At 53.8% G+C, this 18,665-nt stretch overlaps 1 protein-coding gene across 6 annotated transcripts in view; it reads left to right on the top strand.

The window, feature by feature from the left end:
- Positions 1-18,665, top strand: part of LRRC20 (leucine rich repeat containing 20) — a 140,030-nt gene that overhangs the window by 72,335 nt on the left and 49,030 nt on the right. For 5 of the 6 annotated variants that reach the window (XM_064594748.1, XM_064594747.1, XM_064594746.1 and 2 more), the window contains one exon: positions 15,069-15,236. The exons of the other annotated variant lie outside the window; for it this stretch is intronic. In XM_064594748.1, the coding sequence (XP_064450818.1) occupies positions 15,069-15,236 (168 nt within the window). The remainder of the gene's footprint in view (positions 1-15,068; positions 15,237-18,665) is intronic. 6 annotated transcript variants of the gene reach the window in all.

Below are 18,665 nucleotides of genomic sequence, written 5' to 3'. Positions count from 1 at the left end.
TTGTAGTCATTTATTACAGCAGAGTGGCAGGGGGCTCCTGCCTCGGTATCCCCACTTTGCTTGCTTTTCCTGTTCTCCCACTCAACCTCACTGTGGAGCCAGGACTGTGCCACAAAGGGGAAGCCTTCTCCAGAGAAACACCATGCTCTGCTCTCTGCTACCGTCTTTCCCTCGGCACCCCCAACGTTTGAGCCCTCCTGTGGCACACAAGCTAAACGCAGGTGGAGCTCAGACCCCCAGCAGGAGGTTGAACTGTCCCCGTGGAGCAGAACCACAGACCTGCTTTTCCTCTCCAGGGCAGCCCAGAGCTGGGGTGCCGGGGGGATGTGGCCGGCTGTCCTTAGAACGTCTAGGCAAGCGTGCCTCGCTCCAGGAGGATCCTTGGCAGCAGAAGAGCTGTTTCTTTGCTCTCTTACTGCGTGTCAAAGCACCCTAAGGTTAAGTGATTTCAAACAACAGTGTGCTAGTCCCTCAAGCTCTGGGGGTCAGCTGGTCTCTGCTGGGCGGTTCTGGTTGATGTCGTGCAGACTGAGGTTACCTGTCTGGGGAGGGAGGTCCCTCAGCCGCCAGGGCCTCGCTCCCTGTGGGCTTGGATCTGCTTGGACTCCCTCACGGCACAGTGGCTGGACTCCCAGAGGAAGGAAGTGGGTAGTGCCCAGCTGGATGTCCCGGAACACCGCTTCTGCTGCGTTCCATGGGCCAGAGTGGTCGCGGGGCCAGCCCAAGGTCAAGAGATGGGAACTAGGCTCCGCCTCTTGATGGGAGTTGCTGCAAAGTCTAGTCCAAAAGGCCTGAAGGACTGGAGCTAATGCTGGGCCATCTGTGGATGGCTTTCGGAGTTTCTTAGCCGGGCCTCTGATGGATGGCACCTTCTGTCATTCCTTATTCACTCAGCTGTCTGTGGCCACTCTTTGCCAGCCACTGTGCTAGGAACTGGGAGGAACTGGTTTACCATTGGGTCTGAAAACCTGGCCCTGGCATTTCCCAGCTGTGTGACCTCGGGCAAATGATTGAACCACTCTGAGCGTTCACTTTCTCATCCTAAAATGGACATAATAATAATACTCCGCAGGAAGTATATAAATCTCATATGCTGTTATTTAGTAAACTTCATTTATAAATCCTTATAAACCAAACTTTGTCCTTTTTTCTGGAAAGTGACAGGAATAAATCAGTTTGTCCCTTTGGAGGGGACTCAGAGGCAGCCCGGAGAAGTGTTCCTGCCACACAAGCAGGAGAACATGTCCATCCTGCATGTCGCCAGCCCCTGGAAACCAGCAGACGCAGGACTCATGTGCACACCTGGGACCCTGGGATGTTGTTTGCAACTTGGCGTAGGCTCGGATGCCTCAGTCCTGCAGGGCCCAAGGGAAACATCCTCGCCCCCCGTGTGACATGGGGCTTCGCGGTTCCCCTTCTTTCCCCTGTTCCAAGCTCTCCTTTGCTCCTGGCTCTGAGATTTAGAAGTGTCCATCCCCCCTCTGCCCTTTGTACCCACTTCCCATACATTTCTCTAGTTGTTATAAGATTCTAAGCCTTCATTTGAGGTTCCTGTTATATGTTTTGAATGGGCAACGGATGCACACAGTACAGTATCCCAAGGATTAGAGAGGGAAATAGGGGTGAATAAGTCTCCCTCTCACTCCCGTCCCCAGATATCCATTTCCTCCACCCACAGGCAACTACTTACCAGTTCTAGAGATCATCTGTTGCCAGTATGAGCATGAATGTATTTAATGTTGGTCACATTTACAGTGTATTATAGCCACAGGGAGACACTGGGAGAAGCTCTGTGCAAGTACGAGATCACTTAAATCTTTACAACCCTGCCAGGTCGGTAGTGTTATCAGCACTTTGATTCAGAGGAGGAACCTGAGGCAGGGAGAGGACCAGTAACTTGCCCAAGGCCTCACAGCAAGGAAGAAGGGGTCGGGACTGCGGGTCCATGGCCAGAGCCCCTTTGTGGAGCTCCTCTGTAGAGTGTGTCCACCGTTTTGCAACTTGTCTTTTTCACTTAGCTTTTATTTTAGCAAGTGGCCCATGTTGGTACGAGAGTCACCTTATTCTTTTTTTTTTTTTTAAGAGGAATTTTTTTTTTTTTAAAGATTTTATTTATTTATTCATGAGAGACAGAGAGAGAGAGAGAGAAGCAGAGGGAGAAGCAGGCTCCCAAGGAGCAGGGAGCCCGATGCGGGACTCGATCCCAGGACCCTGGGATCATGACCTGAGCCGAAGGCAGACGCTCAACCATCTGAGCCACCCAGGCGCCCGAGAGTCACCTTATTCTTTTCACGAGGCAGATGGTTAGCACTTGGCTTTAGTGAGTTCCAGACCCGGTTAGAAGAGTTTTCTTTCCCCTTCCTTGTGTCCGTCCATGCAGATGTGGCTTTTGGAAACTTGACTCTTATCTCTTGGCCCCTCTGTCCGCCGTGGACAGCAGCTGTCCGTGTGCCAAGCATGGGCCAATGGAAGGACAGCTGCTGCCTCACCCCTGGGGGGCCCTTGCAGGCAGCAGCATGATTGCTCATTGACGCAGGGTCACGGCCAAGGTGCTGATTGGTCCTCAGTGGGCAGATATTTTTGGAGCTAGCACATTCCCTCGATGCCTGCCTACCTAATTACAGCAGGCCGCCTCATTTGCCCTTTCATGGAATCAGCAGGCTTCCTCTCTCCCCTGGGGTCAACCCAAGGCCTCTGAGTCAGACCTGGCGGTTGTCCAAGATGAGGATGATGCGGAAGTCATAAGAAGAACTTGGGGGAAGGAGAGGTCCATTAAGCAGACACCGGGAACCACACTTCAGCAGGGATGATAAATAAGGGAATGTCATGACGGGCTGTACTCAGGCCACGGACAATCTTGGGAGACGGATGGAATTAGGGTCTCCTCCCAGAGCCCCCGTCCATCCTGGGAGCCCAGGTTGCTGGACTCTGAGCACTGGCGGAAGGGAGAGCAGAAAGGAACACATGGAGACCCTGCTAACGCAGGCCCCTGGGACCAGAGGACCTCAGCCCTCTGTGTCCATGAGAGGCTGGCCAGGCCACAGCATTGTTGCGAAGCCACCGCGTAGAAGTGTGTCGTGGCCCCCGGGGTGAGAAGCAGGGCCAGCTGTGGCTGCAGCTGTGGGTTTCTGGGAGCCTAACACACCAGCCCATCAGGTGGCTGGGCTCTCGCCACAATTCTCTTCTTCCTCTGGTGTGGACACATCAGAGAAAACCTTAGGCATCCAGGGTAGGGCGACATAACATCCCAGACTTAGACAGGGCTAGGACTTCGACAGGTGTGGTGGATTCCATCCCAAGAAACCTGTGTTCTTTGCCCTCCCCTTGTGACAAGGGCCTGGGAGCTGTTGCTCCATGGTTTGGTTCCCGTTCAAAACTTACCAAGTCCATTGTGAACCACGTGGCGTTCATAAACTCAACGTAAATTCCCTAGGCCCAGCTGGGTGTGGTACACAACTGATGAATTACTGAACACTACATCTGAAACTAATGTGTTGGCTAATTGAATTTAAATTAAAAAAAAAAAGGTCTCTAGGTCCAGATGATTTCACTGGAGAATTCTAGCAAATGTTTAAACAAGAATTAGCATCAATTTTACATAGTCTCTTCCAGAAAAGAGGAGAGAAGGGCATACTTTCCAACCCATGCTAGGGAGCCAGTCGTGCTTTGATTTCAAATTTAGGTAAAGATGGGGGGCGCCTGGGTGGCTCAGTCGGTTAAGCGACTGCCTTCGGCTCAGGTCATGATCCTGGAGTCCCAGGATCGAGTCCCGCATCGGTCTCCCTGCTCGGCGGGGAGCCTGCTTCTCCCTCTGACCCTCCCCCCTCTCATGTGCTTTCTCTCTCTCTCTCAAATAAATGAATAAATTAAAAAAAAAATCTTTAAAAAAAATTTAGGTAAAGATGGTACAAAAAGAAAATTATCGGCCAGTGTCTCTCATGAACTGAGACACAAAAATTTTCAGCAAAACATTAGTGATCAAATACAGCAAAGTATAAAAAGAATTAAATGCCATGACCAAGTGGGACTTAGTAGTTATTCCAGATGTGCAAGTGGGATTTATTAGTTTTTCCAGATGTGTCATTTGAAAAGCGTTTGAAAAATCAGTGTTTTCTATCATATCAAAGGCTGAAGAGAAAGCATCATATGATCCTATCGTTGACAAAGATAAAGCATTTGACCAACTAGGAATACAGGGAAAGTGCCTTAAATTGCTAAAGAACATCTATAAAAATCCCATAGCTAACATCAGACTTGATGATGAAATATTTTCTCTGTAAATTTGAGAACAAGGCAAGGATGTCTGCCCTCATCCTGAAAGTTTTAACTACTGCAGCAAGACAAGAAAAAGAAAGAAAGGCATATATATTGGAAATGAAGAAATAAAACTGCCCCAATTTGGGGCGCCTGGGTGGCTCAGTCGGTTAAGTGTCAGCCTGCAGCTCAGGTCATGATCTCGGGGTCCTGGGGTCACGTCCCACATCGGGCTCCCTGCTCAGCGAGAAGCCTGCTTCTCCCTCTCCCTCTCCCCCTTTCCCCTTTAAAATCTTTTAAAAAAACCTGCCACTATTTACACACGATATGATTGTCTGCATAGAAAACTCCAAGGAATCTACAAAAAAAACAACAAAAACCAAACGCTCCTACAACCCATCAACGAGTTCAGCAAGTTCCCAGGGATACAAAATCAACACACAACATGCACACTTATTCTTGAAATGCTTCCTCTGGCTTCCTATCTCACGGAGAGTAAACTCGCTGTCTTCGCAAGGTCTCTGAGGCCCTGCCTAACCTGGTTCCGGCCCCACCTCCACCACGGCTCTTCTTTCTATCCCCTCTCCCGGCACACTGCCCCCTTCTCTGTTCCTTGGATGTGTCAAATCTTCCCTACTTTGGGGCCTTGTACCTGTGATTTCCTGATAGCTTTCCCCTGGGCTTTTTCCTTCTCACTCTTCACTCTGATCTTAAGTGCCTTCCTAACCGTCTGAAATAATCTTATTTATTTGTCTTCCCCCACACACCCCAACCCCGTGTGTGTAAGCTTGTTGAGGGGAGACGCTGGTGTTCCCCGCGCCCTCCCCACAGTCACGCAGCAGCAATCCCCATGGCAGGCGCCCAGTGACTGGGGGTCGAGTGAGGGAATGTGGGCTGTTCTGGTGTCCCTGTATCTCAGTGACTTTCCTGTAAGTCACACATCCTGCCTGCACCCACCTTCTCTTTTACTTTCCCTTTCAATTCCTGCTTTAATGTTTGCTTTCAATTTTGTTTCCAGCAAAGGCTCCAGAATCCAAGAATTAAGTCTCATGGGTCTATACTTCCCTAACAGAAAGAATTCCATTGATTGAGTGCTTTTACTTTTCAAAGAGTATCCATTTCATGTTCAAGTGCCAGGCTGAGCGTCTAGGCGGCGCTTAACAAATCCTCTGTATCGGGCAGCATGTCTGCCACTCCCAGCCCTCTGTCAGGGTGTCCTCTCTGCCCTGCTGTATACGCCAGGCGAGACCTTCCCAGGGGGCTGGCCAGACGAAGGGGGCGCCCACGGACACAGGAGGAGGTGGGCTAGAACCAGGTCAGAAGCAGAGAATTGCTGAGTCTCTACTCTGAGAACAGGGACTGCAGGGTTAGGGAAGCAGTGCTGGAAAAAGAGTGGTACCCGAGTGACCCACTTCTCTTGGGGTTCAAAGCCCGGTTTGGGAGTTGGGGGAGGAAAGTCAAATATCTGGGGGAGAGGTTGAGGTTTGACCTTGGACACATAATTTTCTCTCTCTGCAAACTGGGGCTCATAGGTTATGAGAAAATGAACATGCTGATTGCAGGGAAACCCCGAGAACAAGCACCTGGAATATAGCAGTGCTCAAGAGCTGTTAGCTGTTAGATTTTATCAGCCCCAGACCCCGTGAGCTGAACTTTTGGTGTCCATCACGAGAGCTCTTTCCTAGAAGCCCTCCCCCACTCCAGCCTAGCACCTCAACACTTAGCCAAGGCAGCAGGGCCCGATTCACCCAAGGGGGCTGACACTGCCTCACCAGAGCACCTCTGGGACCCCTTGGAAGCTCAGCAATGGAAAGCCTCCCCTTCCAACCCAGCTTCAATGCAGCCCCTTTGATGAGCTTAATGCCATTAAGGACCGGACTGCCAAGGGTGCAAGATCTGCCTGCCCAGCCCAGCTGGATCTTCCTCCCTCGACTCCCTCACTCCCTCGTTGCCTCGTGCTTTTCAGAAAAGCTTCTGAGCTGTGAGAGAGGCTACCTTTTAGGCAGATCCAGCCTCTCCTCTTCACAGTTGAGCCTTTCCTCAGATCCTGCCGCTAAAGGAAGGCCAGACTTGAGAGAGCAGCCTTCCCTGAGGAGCAGGAGGCTGGGGCCAGGCTGATTGTGTTTCCACAAGTTTCTTAATCTTTAGTGCTGAGATCTCCAGAGGATGCACTAAGCAATGACTTGGAAAGCTGCCTAAGCTCTATTGAGTGAAAAAGGCCAATCTCAAACGAGTGTATAGTCTATCATTACATTTTTTAAAAAGATTGATTGATTGATTTCGGGTGGGGGGAGGGCAGAGGGAGAGGAGAGGCAGACTCCCTGCTGACATGAGGCTCCATCTCCCAGGAGATCACGACCTGAGTCAGAGTCAAAACCAAGAGCTCCAGGTGCCCCTGCAATTTTGTGGGGGTTTTTGTTTTTAAAAAAAAAACATCTATCCATCCATCCGTTAGTATATACATAAAAAAAATATGGAAGAATGAATAGCAAACAACTCTGGTACTCTCTAGGGGTGAAAATACATGGGATTTTCATTTTCCTCTGCTCCGTGTTTTTGTGATGTCTGTATTTTTGCCATGAGCACACACGGCTTTTGTAAGCAGAAAATGCATCTGAAGTTCAACAAACCATATCAGTCAGGATGGGCCAGCTTCATATCAGGAACAAATAATCCCAGATCTCTGGCTGAAACAACAAAATGTTATAGTTACAGTTGGGATAGCATTTGGTTTCTGTGACAGGTATCAGCACCTCCCAGTGCTAGGCTACCTGCTGCCTTCAGTGACGACTGAGGGCTGGACCGTTACTTGTCTTGAGCATCCCGATGGCACAGACAGGGTCTATGTACAGATGCTCCCCGTGTTCCTTGAGATTCACAGATAAGGGAAGGGGGAAATGGAAGACTGCCCCCTTTCCTCACGGAAGGGGGAGGCATCCAGACACCAAGATGGGGCCAGGGCTGGGTAGAGCCGAGGGCGAGCAGAGTCCCAGGAAGGCTGAAGACACTTCCACTGAAAGCAGAAAGCTTGGTTTGGCACATGCTCAGGACGGAAGAGCAATGCGAGCCAGCTGCACTCTGCTGAGGAGCCATGCCGGGATCAGCCAGGGACCTCTCCAGAGCCAGGGAGCGGGAAAGCTTTTCATCTAACTGATGTCGTTTTAATAAATGCTCAGTGTGTCCTGCCAAGTCTCTTTCCTGCTGTTCAGTAGCTTTTCTCTACGTCTCTATCTCGCCCCCGCTATGACTCAAGGGCTCTGCATATCTCCTTCCCTCGCATGCTCTTAGAATGAATATCATCCAGAGGCTTCTGCAGAATCACTGCCCCTTCTCTTCAGGCTTAGGGAGGAGCAGGACAGGAACTCTCGCTGCTCTGCTCGGAATGCTCAACACACGTTTCTTGAGCCGGGCCTGGAACTACGGAACAGTAGATGCAAAGAGCTGCCCCTCATCAAACGCCTGCTCTCTCCAGTTCCCAGTCACCCTGGGCAGCGGGCCACGACGCTTCTATGGTCTGGGTTTTCTGGACCGTAAAATGATTTATGTCCTTTGTCTTTCCTACACCTTTGGCAAGGACAGAGTTAAATGTGTATTGAGCACCTACTGTATGCCAGGCGCTGTACATGTATCATCTCCTTCAATTTTCCTAGCACCTCAGAGGTTTTATCTCTTTTCTTTTCTTTTTTTTTTTTAGAGATTTTATTTTTTTATTTGACACAGAGAGAGAAAGCACAAGTAGGCAGAACAGCTGGCAGAGAGAGAGGGAGAAGCAGGCTCTCCACTGAGCAGGGAGCTGGACGTGGGGCTCGATCCCAGGACCCGGGGATCACAACCCGAGCCGAAGGCAGCCGCTTAACCCACTGAGCCACCCAGGCGCCCCTCATCTCTTTTCTTTTAGAGATGAAAGAAACGACTCAGAGAGGTTTGGTGATTTACCTAACATCACACAGCTTGGGAGTGGGGCAGCTAAAATCTGATACTGGATCTGTCTAGCTCCAAAAACCCCATGGGCTGCCTCCAAGAGGGTGGGCGAAGGACTTAATAAGCAGAGTGCAGAGAATGATGGCCCTGAGATTGGAGAGGCTCAGAGCCTGACCCATGAAAGACTTAACTCTTCAAAGCTTTACATAATGTCAAGTCCCTACATGTTGAGAGCCTAGGTTATCAGAAGGCCAAGACTGCTCTGTCACCCAGCATGGTTAATTAAAAAGTACAAGCCCAACAAGGCATTCCTGCCTCCAGAAAGGTTTGCTCAAGAACCACTCTGAACAGCAGGCTCTTCTTCCTAAGCTCTTTTGACCCTCATGACTTTCTATTTTGACTCCATTTGGTTGGACCCCATTCTGGAAAGGGCAGCACTCATTCCTATCAAATTACAGATGGATTGCTCACATTCACACGCACCATGATTCGGGGTTCGCCCTGTGCCAGGCTGGGAGCAGTGGGAAGAATTGAGGATGTTTGTGGTCAAGTCAGCCTATGCCACCCTTGTTCCTTATTTGTCAAGTCTTTCTGGAGCACCCTCTCTGTCTCAGGCCTTGTGCTGGGCACCCAGGATACGAGGATGAACCTCACTGGTCCTGGCCCTCAAGGGGCTTCTGGTCTGGCCTTGGGTCTTAGTTTGGAAACATGGCTTCAACCTTTTTCCTCGGAGCTCAACTCCGACTTGTTCTAACACCTTTCTTGGACCTTTCCCAGAGCATCGCCGTCCTCTTCGCTGGGCCCTGCCAACATTGCCCACCTGCTTGCCTGGGGTTCTCACACCTCACACGGCCAGCTCTGCCTAGTTTCCCATTGGCTATTCCTTTGGCTCCTGCCCTCTCTCCCTGGCCCAGCAGTACCTGGTTATCCCCCGTGGTGGAGGACTGCCTCTTTGGCCTGGGATCTATCTACGAGACTTTGGAGCTGGACCACATACGCACCCACTGTCCATCCTCAGCACGATTCCCCCAAACCTGGATGTAAGCAGCAAGTGCCCATCACCCTGTGAGCCTGTTTGAGGTGCAGGCAAGAAAGCCCCTCTGGTCATTCTGGGTATCTCTGTTCAAGGATGTCGTGGCCCCTAAGCCAGCCTCAAGAATGATGTCAAACTTGCTACCCTGAGTGGGGGTGAAAGATGCTGAGTGCTTGCTAGACTGGCCATGACCCTCGGGGTTTGCATCCGGGGCACTGGGCAGAGCTTTCTGCAGCCCACTTTCCCAGACTAGATGGTCTGTCTCCACCAGCCCTGAGCAGCAGAGATAGCAGGCAGGGGAGGCTCCTGCCAGTCAGGGCTGCTTCCTCGGGGCCCCTACAGTGGGAGCAGACTGCTGGGGACAGAGTGCTCTGTCAGGCCATTGAGCTCCCCAGGGACCACTCTCCTATCAGCTTTCATGGCCCCATTGGCCCTGACTATTCTAGCTGCCTGTGGAGGCAAGCTCCTAAAAGGCTCTCAGACGCTGTCTGCAGTGGTGGGTGCTTCTCACAGTTCCAGGCCACTTTGGGGCTGTCATTAGACTCAGGCCCAAAATGGTTCCATAAAAGGCTCTTTTTTTTTTTTAATAGCAATTCAGAACATGTCAAAAATTGAGGATAACAAAACCAAGAAAGGGGAGATTCTCTTCTCCACCCCTGCAGCAGTTACCCTGGTCACCCCCGAGCTGGGGTGTCAAGGGACAGGGCCAACAGATGGTGGGACCCCTGCAAGCTCACGTGCTGTGCAGCTGTGATGCTGAGCTGTGCTTCTCAGCTCCCCACTGCTCGGTGCCTCAGACACCTGCTCCCCAAAGGCCTCAGGACTCTGCTGGCGTATCCAAAGGAGCAGAGGACCAGAGGACCGTCTTGTGTTCACTGTAGCTTCGGGCAAAGAGCACTCTCTTCTAAGCCCAAGTTTGGGTGGTTAGAAATACAAGCCTAGGGCGCCTGGGTGGCTCAGTCGTTAAGCGTCTGCCTTCGGCTCAGGTCATGATCCCAGGGTCCTGGGATCAAGCCCCGCATCAGGCTCCCTGCTCCTTGGGAGCCTGCTTCTCCCTCTCCCACTCCTGCTGCTTGTGTTCCTGCTCTCGCTATCTCTGTCTCTGTCAAATAAATAAATAAAATCTTAAAAAAAAAAAAAAAAAAAAGAAATACAAGCCTAGCAGGTAACTCCTTCCTAACTGGATTCCTGCTTTCAATGGGTGCCTGGCATTGTTTGCCAAATCTGTCTGCCTGTCCATCTGTCTATCTCACATAGTTACACAGTGCTTACTGTGTGCCTAGCTTGTTCAGAGTCTTTTTTGTGTATTAATTCACTTAAATTCACAGGAGTCCTATAGAAGACTCTCGTACTGTCTTCATCTTACAGATGAAGAAACCTAGGCAAAGATATACAATTTGCCCAAGGTCACGTAGTCAGGAAGTGGCAGAGTCTGACTCAGAACCCACAGCCTGGCTTGGTCACACCCATACCATATGGCCTCCCCTGTCTATGTGGGGCCATGCCCCAGTCTCATCTGTGTGACCCAGCAGGCGAGATCTGCTGGGGGAATGCAGCAGGTTCCAGGAGGGGAGGATCCAGAGCCCAGCCGTGAGGAGGCCTTCCTAGAGTTGGCATTCCTGACCATGGGAATGAAAACAAACCCGGGGACAGTTGACATCTGCCCCCTCCCCATTATAACACCGACTGGCACCTGCCACCGAGCTCAGCAAATGGCGCTGTGCCCTCAAAACTGCCCGCTTCATCACCAGCAGCTGCCTTGTGGAGGCCAGACAGGCTCCCTAAGGGGCCCGTGGCCGGCCCCACTGGCAGATGGCCTGTGAACTGGGGACTTGGGGGTGCGGCGGCCGCCAGATTAGAGTGTGGCAGGCACATTCTCAGAAAAGGAGGGCTCAGGGAAATGCACCAAACAGGAATCAAACAGCCAGGAAAATTGGGCCGATTCTCCTCTGAGAACAAATGTCCGTTCCAGGCAAGTGGCTTCTGAGAGCCTGTGGGAGGCAGCCACCCCTTGCCCTCCACACCCCCCTCCGCTGGTGTAAATGCGCCGGGCGCCCAGATTCCTCAACCGGCAGCAGCTGCCAGTGAGAATTGAGTAACATTATTCTTACGGAAAGTAATAACTTTTCCCATTTTCATGTAATAAAAAAGAACGACTCAATTTAAGGAGAAACAGCGTATCGTGGAATAGAAGTTTGGCAAAATTGTGAGGGTGATGCTCTGATTCCTTTGTTTATTCATTTGCACACTCTAACACGGAGTCCTCCACGTGTACTGGGCGCCGTGCTGTGGGCACTTTTCCACAGCGGAGCAAAGCCCCAGTGTCGTGCATCTCCTGCTGTCATGGGAGAGACAGCCAGTGCACCAACAGGTCAGCGTGTTAGGTGACGATGGATGCTGTGAGGAGGGAAGGACTGCAGGGGAGGGGAAGAGGCAGAAACCGATGGGAGAGGACCCCAGTTTAGATACGGTGACATTTGACAAGGACGCACACTGGAAATATACTGGTCAAGAGCATTCTAGAAAGAGAGAACTAGGTGGCGCCTGGGTGGCTCAGTCGTTAAGCATCTGCCTTCGGCTCAGGTCATGGTCCCAGGGTCCTGGGATCGAGCCCCGCATCGGGCTCCCTGCTCTGCGGGAAGCCTGCTTCTCCCTCTCCCACTCCCCCTGCTTGTGTTCCCTCTCTCGCTGTGTCTCTCCCTGTCAAATAAATAAATAAAATCTTTAAAAAAAAAAAAAAAAAGAAAGAAAGAGAGAGAGAACTACAGGTGCAAAGACCCTGAGGCAGCAGCATGCTTGCAGTGTCTGGCACAGGCAAGCCTGGGAAGCGCTGGACGCTCTCCAGCATCCCTTCCAACACGGTGACCTTAGAAGCATGATCTGGATAGGGATGTTTTCTGGTTTAAGGCATGGCCATCTAAGAACTGGCTGCTGAGGGGGTCCTGGGTTTGTGGGGGGCGAGCTGTGGTTCTGCTGATGGAGCTTTGGTTCAGGATGTCCCTGAAGGTGGGAAAATGAGAGGCAGCCAGCCAGGCCCCCCGCATTATCTGTTTGCCCCCTGGGTAGGGGGTGGGAAGAGTCATTATTCATCCAGTATTTGCTGAGTGACCACAAGGTGCCCCTCAGTGGGCTGGATGGAGGGAACAAAGATGAATCAGATACAGTTCCTGTCTGCCCAAGCCCCAGCATGGCAGAGCAGGGGCCCGGGTGTGGCCGGTACTCCAGTGTGTGGGTACAGAGAGTGCATGGGGGCAGGGTCTGGGGCTCTGCCTTCACTGCCAAACCCTGGGAGGGGCCGTTGGCACCTGAGAGCAGCTCATCTCCCACAGCTCTGTGTCCTGGAGGGTCCGAGGAAGAAGGGTGGAGCACAGAGGGAGGAGCAGGGCCAGCCACATAATCGGTGGGGCCCAGTGCAAAATGAAAATGCAGGAGAACAGTGCCGTTAAAGGTACATAAGTGTTTTCCTTTTCCCTGAGGTCGCTCTTAGGGTGTCATGGTACTTTTCCTTTGCTACTGAAGGTCCATCTGAGTAAGGAGAAATTAACACTTTAAATTATTAGTGTGCATTTTACCTTTCATCCTTATACCGTGCCATGCCAGTTTGAGATGCAGGTATCAGAGCCTTTAATTTGTGTGTATTAAGAAATTACACAATTTGTATTTTGTGTCCCATTTCTAGAGGGTGCCTTGAGTGGGCCAGGACAAATTCAAGCCAGACTCATGAAGTTTGGGTGGAGGGAAGGAAGAAGGGCAGCCTCTCATAAGTGCTTAGGGTCTCCCTATCCCCACGATGCAGGGCACACACGCATGAACCTTCAGGCCTGACAGCTCCCACAGTGTGCGGGACCTCCACACTCTGCCCTGGCCAGGGATGGGATCTAGGGAGGGGCAGCCAGCATCGCAAGTATCTTTTTTTTTAAGATTTGTTTATTTAAGAGAGAGAGAGAACATGGGTGAGCGGGGAGGGAAGGGCAGAGAGAGAGGGAGAGAACGTCAAGCAGACTCCCGGCTGAGCACAGAGCCCGACATGGGGCTTGACCCCATAACCCCAAGGTTATGACCTGAGCTGAAATCAAGAGTTGGGTGCTTAACTAACTGAGCCACCCAGGCGCCCCTCAAAGATCTTTAAACCTCTACCTCAGGACGTGCTCGAACCCGGGTCGGGGTGGACGAAAGGCTCCCTCCTGCCTAGACTCGGCCCCCAGCTGCCACCTGCTAGACATACTTCGGGGATGCCAGCCCAGGGGCAGGGAGCGCCGGGGGGGGGGGCTGCTGGCACCATGCTCCACCGGGGACGCCATGAGCACATATGCCCTCCTGATGCTCATGCCCAGGCCCCTGCCGGGATGGAGAGCTGCCACAGCTGCAGCGCAGGGGTGAGGAGCAGGGAGGCCAGCCTGTCTTGGGAGTGTCAGGGTCAAGAGAGCATGCTGCTGAGAACGTGTCCTCGGGACGCAGGGGGAGACCTGACTCTCCATGACTCCAGCCCTATTTATCAAACACAGATTCCAGGATAAAATTAAGACTTTCAGAATGGCAGCATAGAACATTCAATCTCTCAGACTTCTGAGCCTAGGACCCCATGTGACTCCATGGGTCACAGGCCCGCGAAGCTGGCCCCGGGGAGAAGAGTGGAGGTCATCGTTCAGGTCCCTTGGCGTTTCTGGGCCTCAGTTTCTTTGAGGCCAGACAAGGTGACAGGGTGCGCCTGAGTCAGGTAACAAAGGAGGGGCTGACAGCAAGGTCCCATGCTGACGGGGGCTGGGAGCGCAGTGGGGACCAAGGCCTCTGCCGGTCCAGCCTCTTTCGCAGGCTCGTGGTGGTTCTGCTTCTCTGTCTCCCCCGTTCTCCTGCTGCCAGCAGGCTTCCTCTGCTTCCTTAGGCTCTTCCCCAGTGTTTATGGAGCACCTACTGTGTGTCAGCCACGTGCTGAGCGCTTGGCACACCGCTGATCTTCACGGAGCGCTGTGCTGTGGTCGGGACAGCAGCTCGTAGGAATGCTCCCCGTGTGCCGGGCGCCACGCCACGTGCCTTACCCACGCTGACAGGGGGACCGCTCCAACAGCAAACACTGCGAGCGAGGCAGGTGGTAGTAGTATTAGTCCCCACCTGCACATGAGATGGAACGTGGTTCAGTGACTGAGGGAACAACTTTCAGGCAGCATGGCTGGCGCTTGAACCGGGCAGTGGGGGCCCCAGATCCCCCACTCTTCTAGCCCTGCATTACCCTACCTCCCCATTGACTCTTGGTTTCTGCACCCCACCCCTCTCCCTGCCCAGGGCCCCCCGGTTCTCCCCCCTCTTCTCTCTGTGGAACACACCAGCCCAGCTCACCTTCTCACCTGGGCTCTGTTGCTGCTCAGCTTTCCCAGCAGCCGCCTGCCTACCATAGGGCAGGAGCCCACACCCATCGGGCCAGCCCAGCTGTGGCTGAGCAGGGGAGTGAGGTCACGTGACACAGAAGGAACTTGGCAGCTCCTTGAGCAGGGAGGGTGCTAGAAAGTGGTGTCCCTCCGCTGGATCGTGGGTATCGGGCATCCAGGGCCTGCCCACCCTGACCTGTCCTGTTGAGACCCAGAGTTGACGCCTCGTCTGAGGGAGGAGCAGGCCCATCCTGACCCTTTGTCTAGGCCAGGCTTCTGTCAGGAGAGCCTTCCATTCCAGAGCCCAAAGCAGGGAGCCCAGCTGACAGGGCAGGGCAGGTGCTCCTCCTACATACACACGGAGGGAGCCCCTGGAAGGGCGGGGGGCTGCCTGTGGCTGGGGTTCCCTCACTGCCTTCCTGGCCCAGGTACCGCTGTCCCTGTGATCTGTAGGTTGCTCCCTTTCACCCCTCTTCCTCTTCCCTCCACACATACAGAGCTCCACCTGGAAGGGAACTTCTTGCACCGCCTCCCCAGTGAGGTCAGCACCCTGCAGCACCTCAAGGCCATCGACCTCTCCCGCAACCAGTTCCATGACTTCCCCGAGCAGCTCACCACCCTGCCAGCGCTAGAGACCATCAACCTAGAGGAGAACGACATTGTGGGTGAGCGGCCCCGGCCATGTGGTCCCTGCATCTCCCACTGTCTCTGTCTGCAGTTCCTCCCTCTGAGGAGGACATGGGGCTCTGGGGTCAGACCTTCACAGACGTGAGGGCAAGGGTGAGCTTCCTGGTCTGAGACACCTGAGCACAGGGCACTGAGCCTGGAAAGGGAAGCGTTCTGAGGCCCTGCCGCCTGCTGGGGCTGGGTTGAACAGCTGCTTTCACCTGGCAGGTCGAAGGCCTTGGCTTCCTCACGGCCTGCCCTGACCCAGCGGGCCTACAAGCTCTGTTTGGGTCCCAGAAGGCTGCCTCCCAGACTCTCCAGCTGGGACCCTATATCCATGTACAACCACCTGAGGCCACTAGGCAGCCGTGTTCAGAGCAGCGTCTCCTAGCTTTCCAGTGCACTTACATGCTCCCCCAAGGACCCCGAGGGTCTCCCGCCCCAGGCTCAGAGCGCCTTCCGCCTTCTGCAAACAGCAGGCCCCGCCCCGCGAGTGGCCCTTTCCTCCTTCTGAGGCATTTCCGCCTGAGCATCCTCTCCCGCTGCTGACTGATCTCCCCAGACAGAGGCAGCACCCCCCAGGGCCCCTCTGTGCCCCTCCTCCTCGGCTCCCTCCTCCAGCTGCCTTGGCTCCCTCAGAAGCCCGTCTTCAAACCCCGTTTGGTGCCCTCTCAGCCGCCTCTGATGTTGACAGTGTCGGTAATAACCCCCTTCAGTGCTGCTGTTCTGTTTGTAATCGCTTTCACAGCCATTATGCCATTTGACTAAAAGCAAGAGCTCTCTAGCAGCTTGGAGCTGGATGGAGAGTGCCTGTTGCCTGCATGGGGCGCTGAGTGTCCCATCTGTGCGCGGGCCCTGGCTGAGGGGGCGCGGGACCAGGTAACCTCTGAGGTTTGCGATCCATTCTTTTATAGAGGAGTAAACTAAGGCTCAGAGGAGTCATGAGAGCGCGTCAGGTCACACAGGGAGTCGGCAGAGGTGCCAGGACGAGTATATGTGACTCTCACACTCAGCCCTATGCCTAGGATGAGGTTCCTTGTGTGGCCTCTGGGAAGGCCCTGCGGGTGGGCTCTGGTTTGGTCTTTTCCCTCCCAAGACCAGGATCCCTGAGCGCCTTGCCCTTGAATTGGCCCCCCGTCCCTTGAACCCTTGTGCTGTCTTTAGCTGGAAGGAGCATGTCCAGAAGTGCCTTTCCACCATGAGGCCCACCCTCCTGCGCTGCTGTCACCGTCCAGGGTCTGGCCCTGAGCCCTTCATTCTCGGCCAGGCCCTCCTTGCTGAGCCTTTCCTCCCCTGCCTCCACTTCCTTCTGCTGCTTCTCCGAATGGGGCAGTTCCTGAGCAGGGGCCACAGCGAGCCGATGCCGAGCCCAGAGCTGGGCCTGTAGCTGCAGGCAGGCGGGTGAGGACAAGCGCTGGCCATTGGCATCCCCACTTCCCGACGACAGCCTTAGAAGACCCACGTCACCCCTCTGAGCCCCAGCTTCTTCTCAGCTTTTAAAAGATTTTATTTATTGGGCGCCTGGGTGGCTCAGTTGGTTAAGCGACTGCCTTCGGCTCAGGTCATGATCCCAGGGTCCTGGGATCGAGTCCCGCATTGGGCTCCCGGCTTGTTGGGGAGCCTGCTTCTCCCTCTGACCCTATCCCCTCTCATGCTGTTTCTCTCTCTCTCTCTCTCTCTCTCAAATAAATAAATAAATAAAATCTTAAAAAAATAAATAAATAAAAGATTTTATTTATTTATTTGACAGAGACACAGCGAGAGAGGGAACACAAGCAGGGGGAGTGGGGGAGGGAGAAGCAGGCTTCCCGCGGAGCAGGGAGCCTGATGCGGGGCTCGATCCCAGGACCCTGGGATCATGACCTGAGCCGAAGACAGACGCTCAACGGACTGAGCCACCCAGGCGCCCCTCTTCTCAGCTTTTCAACCAAGGTTCTCCGCCACCCCCAGCCCAGAAGGGAGCTGGGCCACAAGCAGGGGAGCAGGGAGTGTGGGCCCCATGCTGGCTGCTATACGAAGCGGGGCACACAGCGTGGTACAGATGCCACAGTCCCCCCCTCCCACAAGGCCGACGACATCCCTTAGCAGCAACAGTTCCCACAGCAAAGATGGGGTTTTGACTCATTCTCTTGTGTAGGTATCTTTTCCTTTCTGTAGAGTGAGGTAATGACTATATGTGGGAGCCTCTTACAGTTTACCAAGAATGCTCAGGCCCAGGCCCACGGCCCATCTGATAGACATAGAAACCTAGGCTCTAAGAGCTTTCCCCTCGCCTTTGAGGCCAGGTGCCTGTTGTACAGCTGGACGGGTGAAAGAGACATGTCAAAACCTGGGCTAGTGCCCAGCCAGGTCCGCCTGTAGCAGAGGTACAGGTTAGCCTGGCCAGGCACGGGGGATGTAGAGATGCTGGGGACTGGCCCTGTGCAGCAGAAGCTCCCTGAAGTGCTTGACTTACCCCGGGACCCACTCCCCGCTCCCCACTCTGCCGCTGGAGGCCTTGGCCGGTCTCCCACACGCCCCCCAAGGAGAGAGGTGATCCTGTTCCCCTGCTGGGGTCTCCTCGCTTCCATTCTCTGCCTCTCCCTGATCCATGCTAGTTACTCGGATTGCTTCTAACTCCCAAAGCCATGGCAGGCCCAGTCCCTGCTTTCCTAGCCCGGCCGCATATGGAGGGGGCCATGGTCACAGCGGCTGAGGTGCACCGTCCTTCATGACGGAAATGGCTTTGCCCTTGTCCCAGCTGTAGCTCATCTCCTGCAGGATCTCATTGGGAAAATTGTAGTAGGAGTTTAGGATGCCTTAAGAGTGGCTTCTTTTTCCCCTTCAGAGCCCAAAGAAGGTGTTGGAAACATTTTTTTTCCCGAGAAATAAATCTGAGATGCATGAGTTGCCTTAAGGCTGTGGTTCAGCGAAAAGAAAGCAGGAGGCTCTGAAGCAAGCCCCCTGCGTCGTCAGAAGGAGACCCAGTCTGAAGGGACCGCCCCGAAGGATGCCTGCAGCCTGGCCCCAGGGAGAGCCGGAGGCTTGCAGCATCCTGGGAGAGGCCCAAGCAACTCCATTCTTTTCTGCTTTCTCAGTAGTGCTGCTACCCGATCTTCCTCCACTCTGGGCCAGAATGGGGGCTCCAGTTCATGGAGGGGAGAGGAGAGGGGGCCTCACTAGAGTATGTAGGCTGGGAGAGACAGGGACGCTTGCGTCTGCTTTCTGGTGCCAACCGCCAGCCGGTGCTGGTGCCGGTCCTTGGGGCCCACCGGGAGTTGACTACCCTCACTCAGGTCATGCATCTAGGTAGCCCTGGTGGCCCCATGGCTGCAGCTGGTACAGACAGTCCTCTGGTCTGTGTGCACAAGGTCTCCCTATCCTCATCTCGGGAGCCGCCTTGCTCCCCGCCTCCACCCAGCCCCGAGCATGGCGTCTGCCCTACCGCA

Source organism: Mirounga angustirostris, unplaced genomic scaffold (assembly GCF_029215605.1).
Source record: "Mirounga angustirostris isolate CCGP_5_RB_7025 unplaced genomic scaffold, mMirAng1.0.hap1 SCAF_6, whole genome shotgun sequence".
Classification (NCBI taxonomy): domain Eukaryota; kingdom Metazoa; phylum Chordata; class Mammalia; order Carnivora; family Phocidae; genus Mirounga; species Mirounga angustirostris.
Note: the sequence above shows the minus strand (reverse complement) of the source record. Positions and strands in the feature narration are given on the sequence as shown.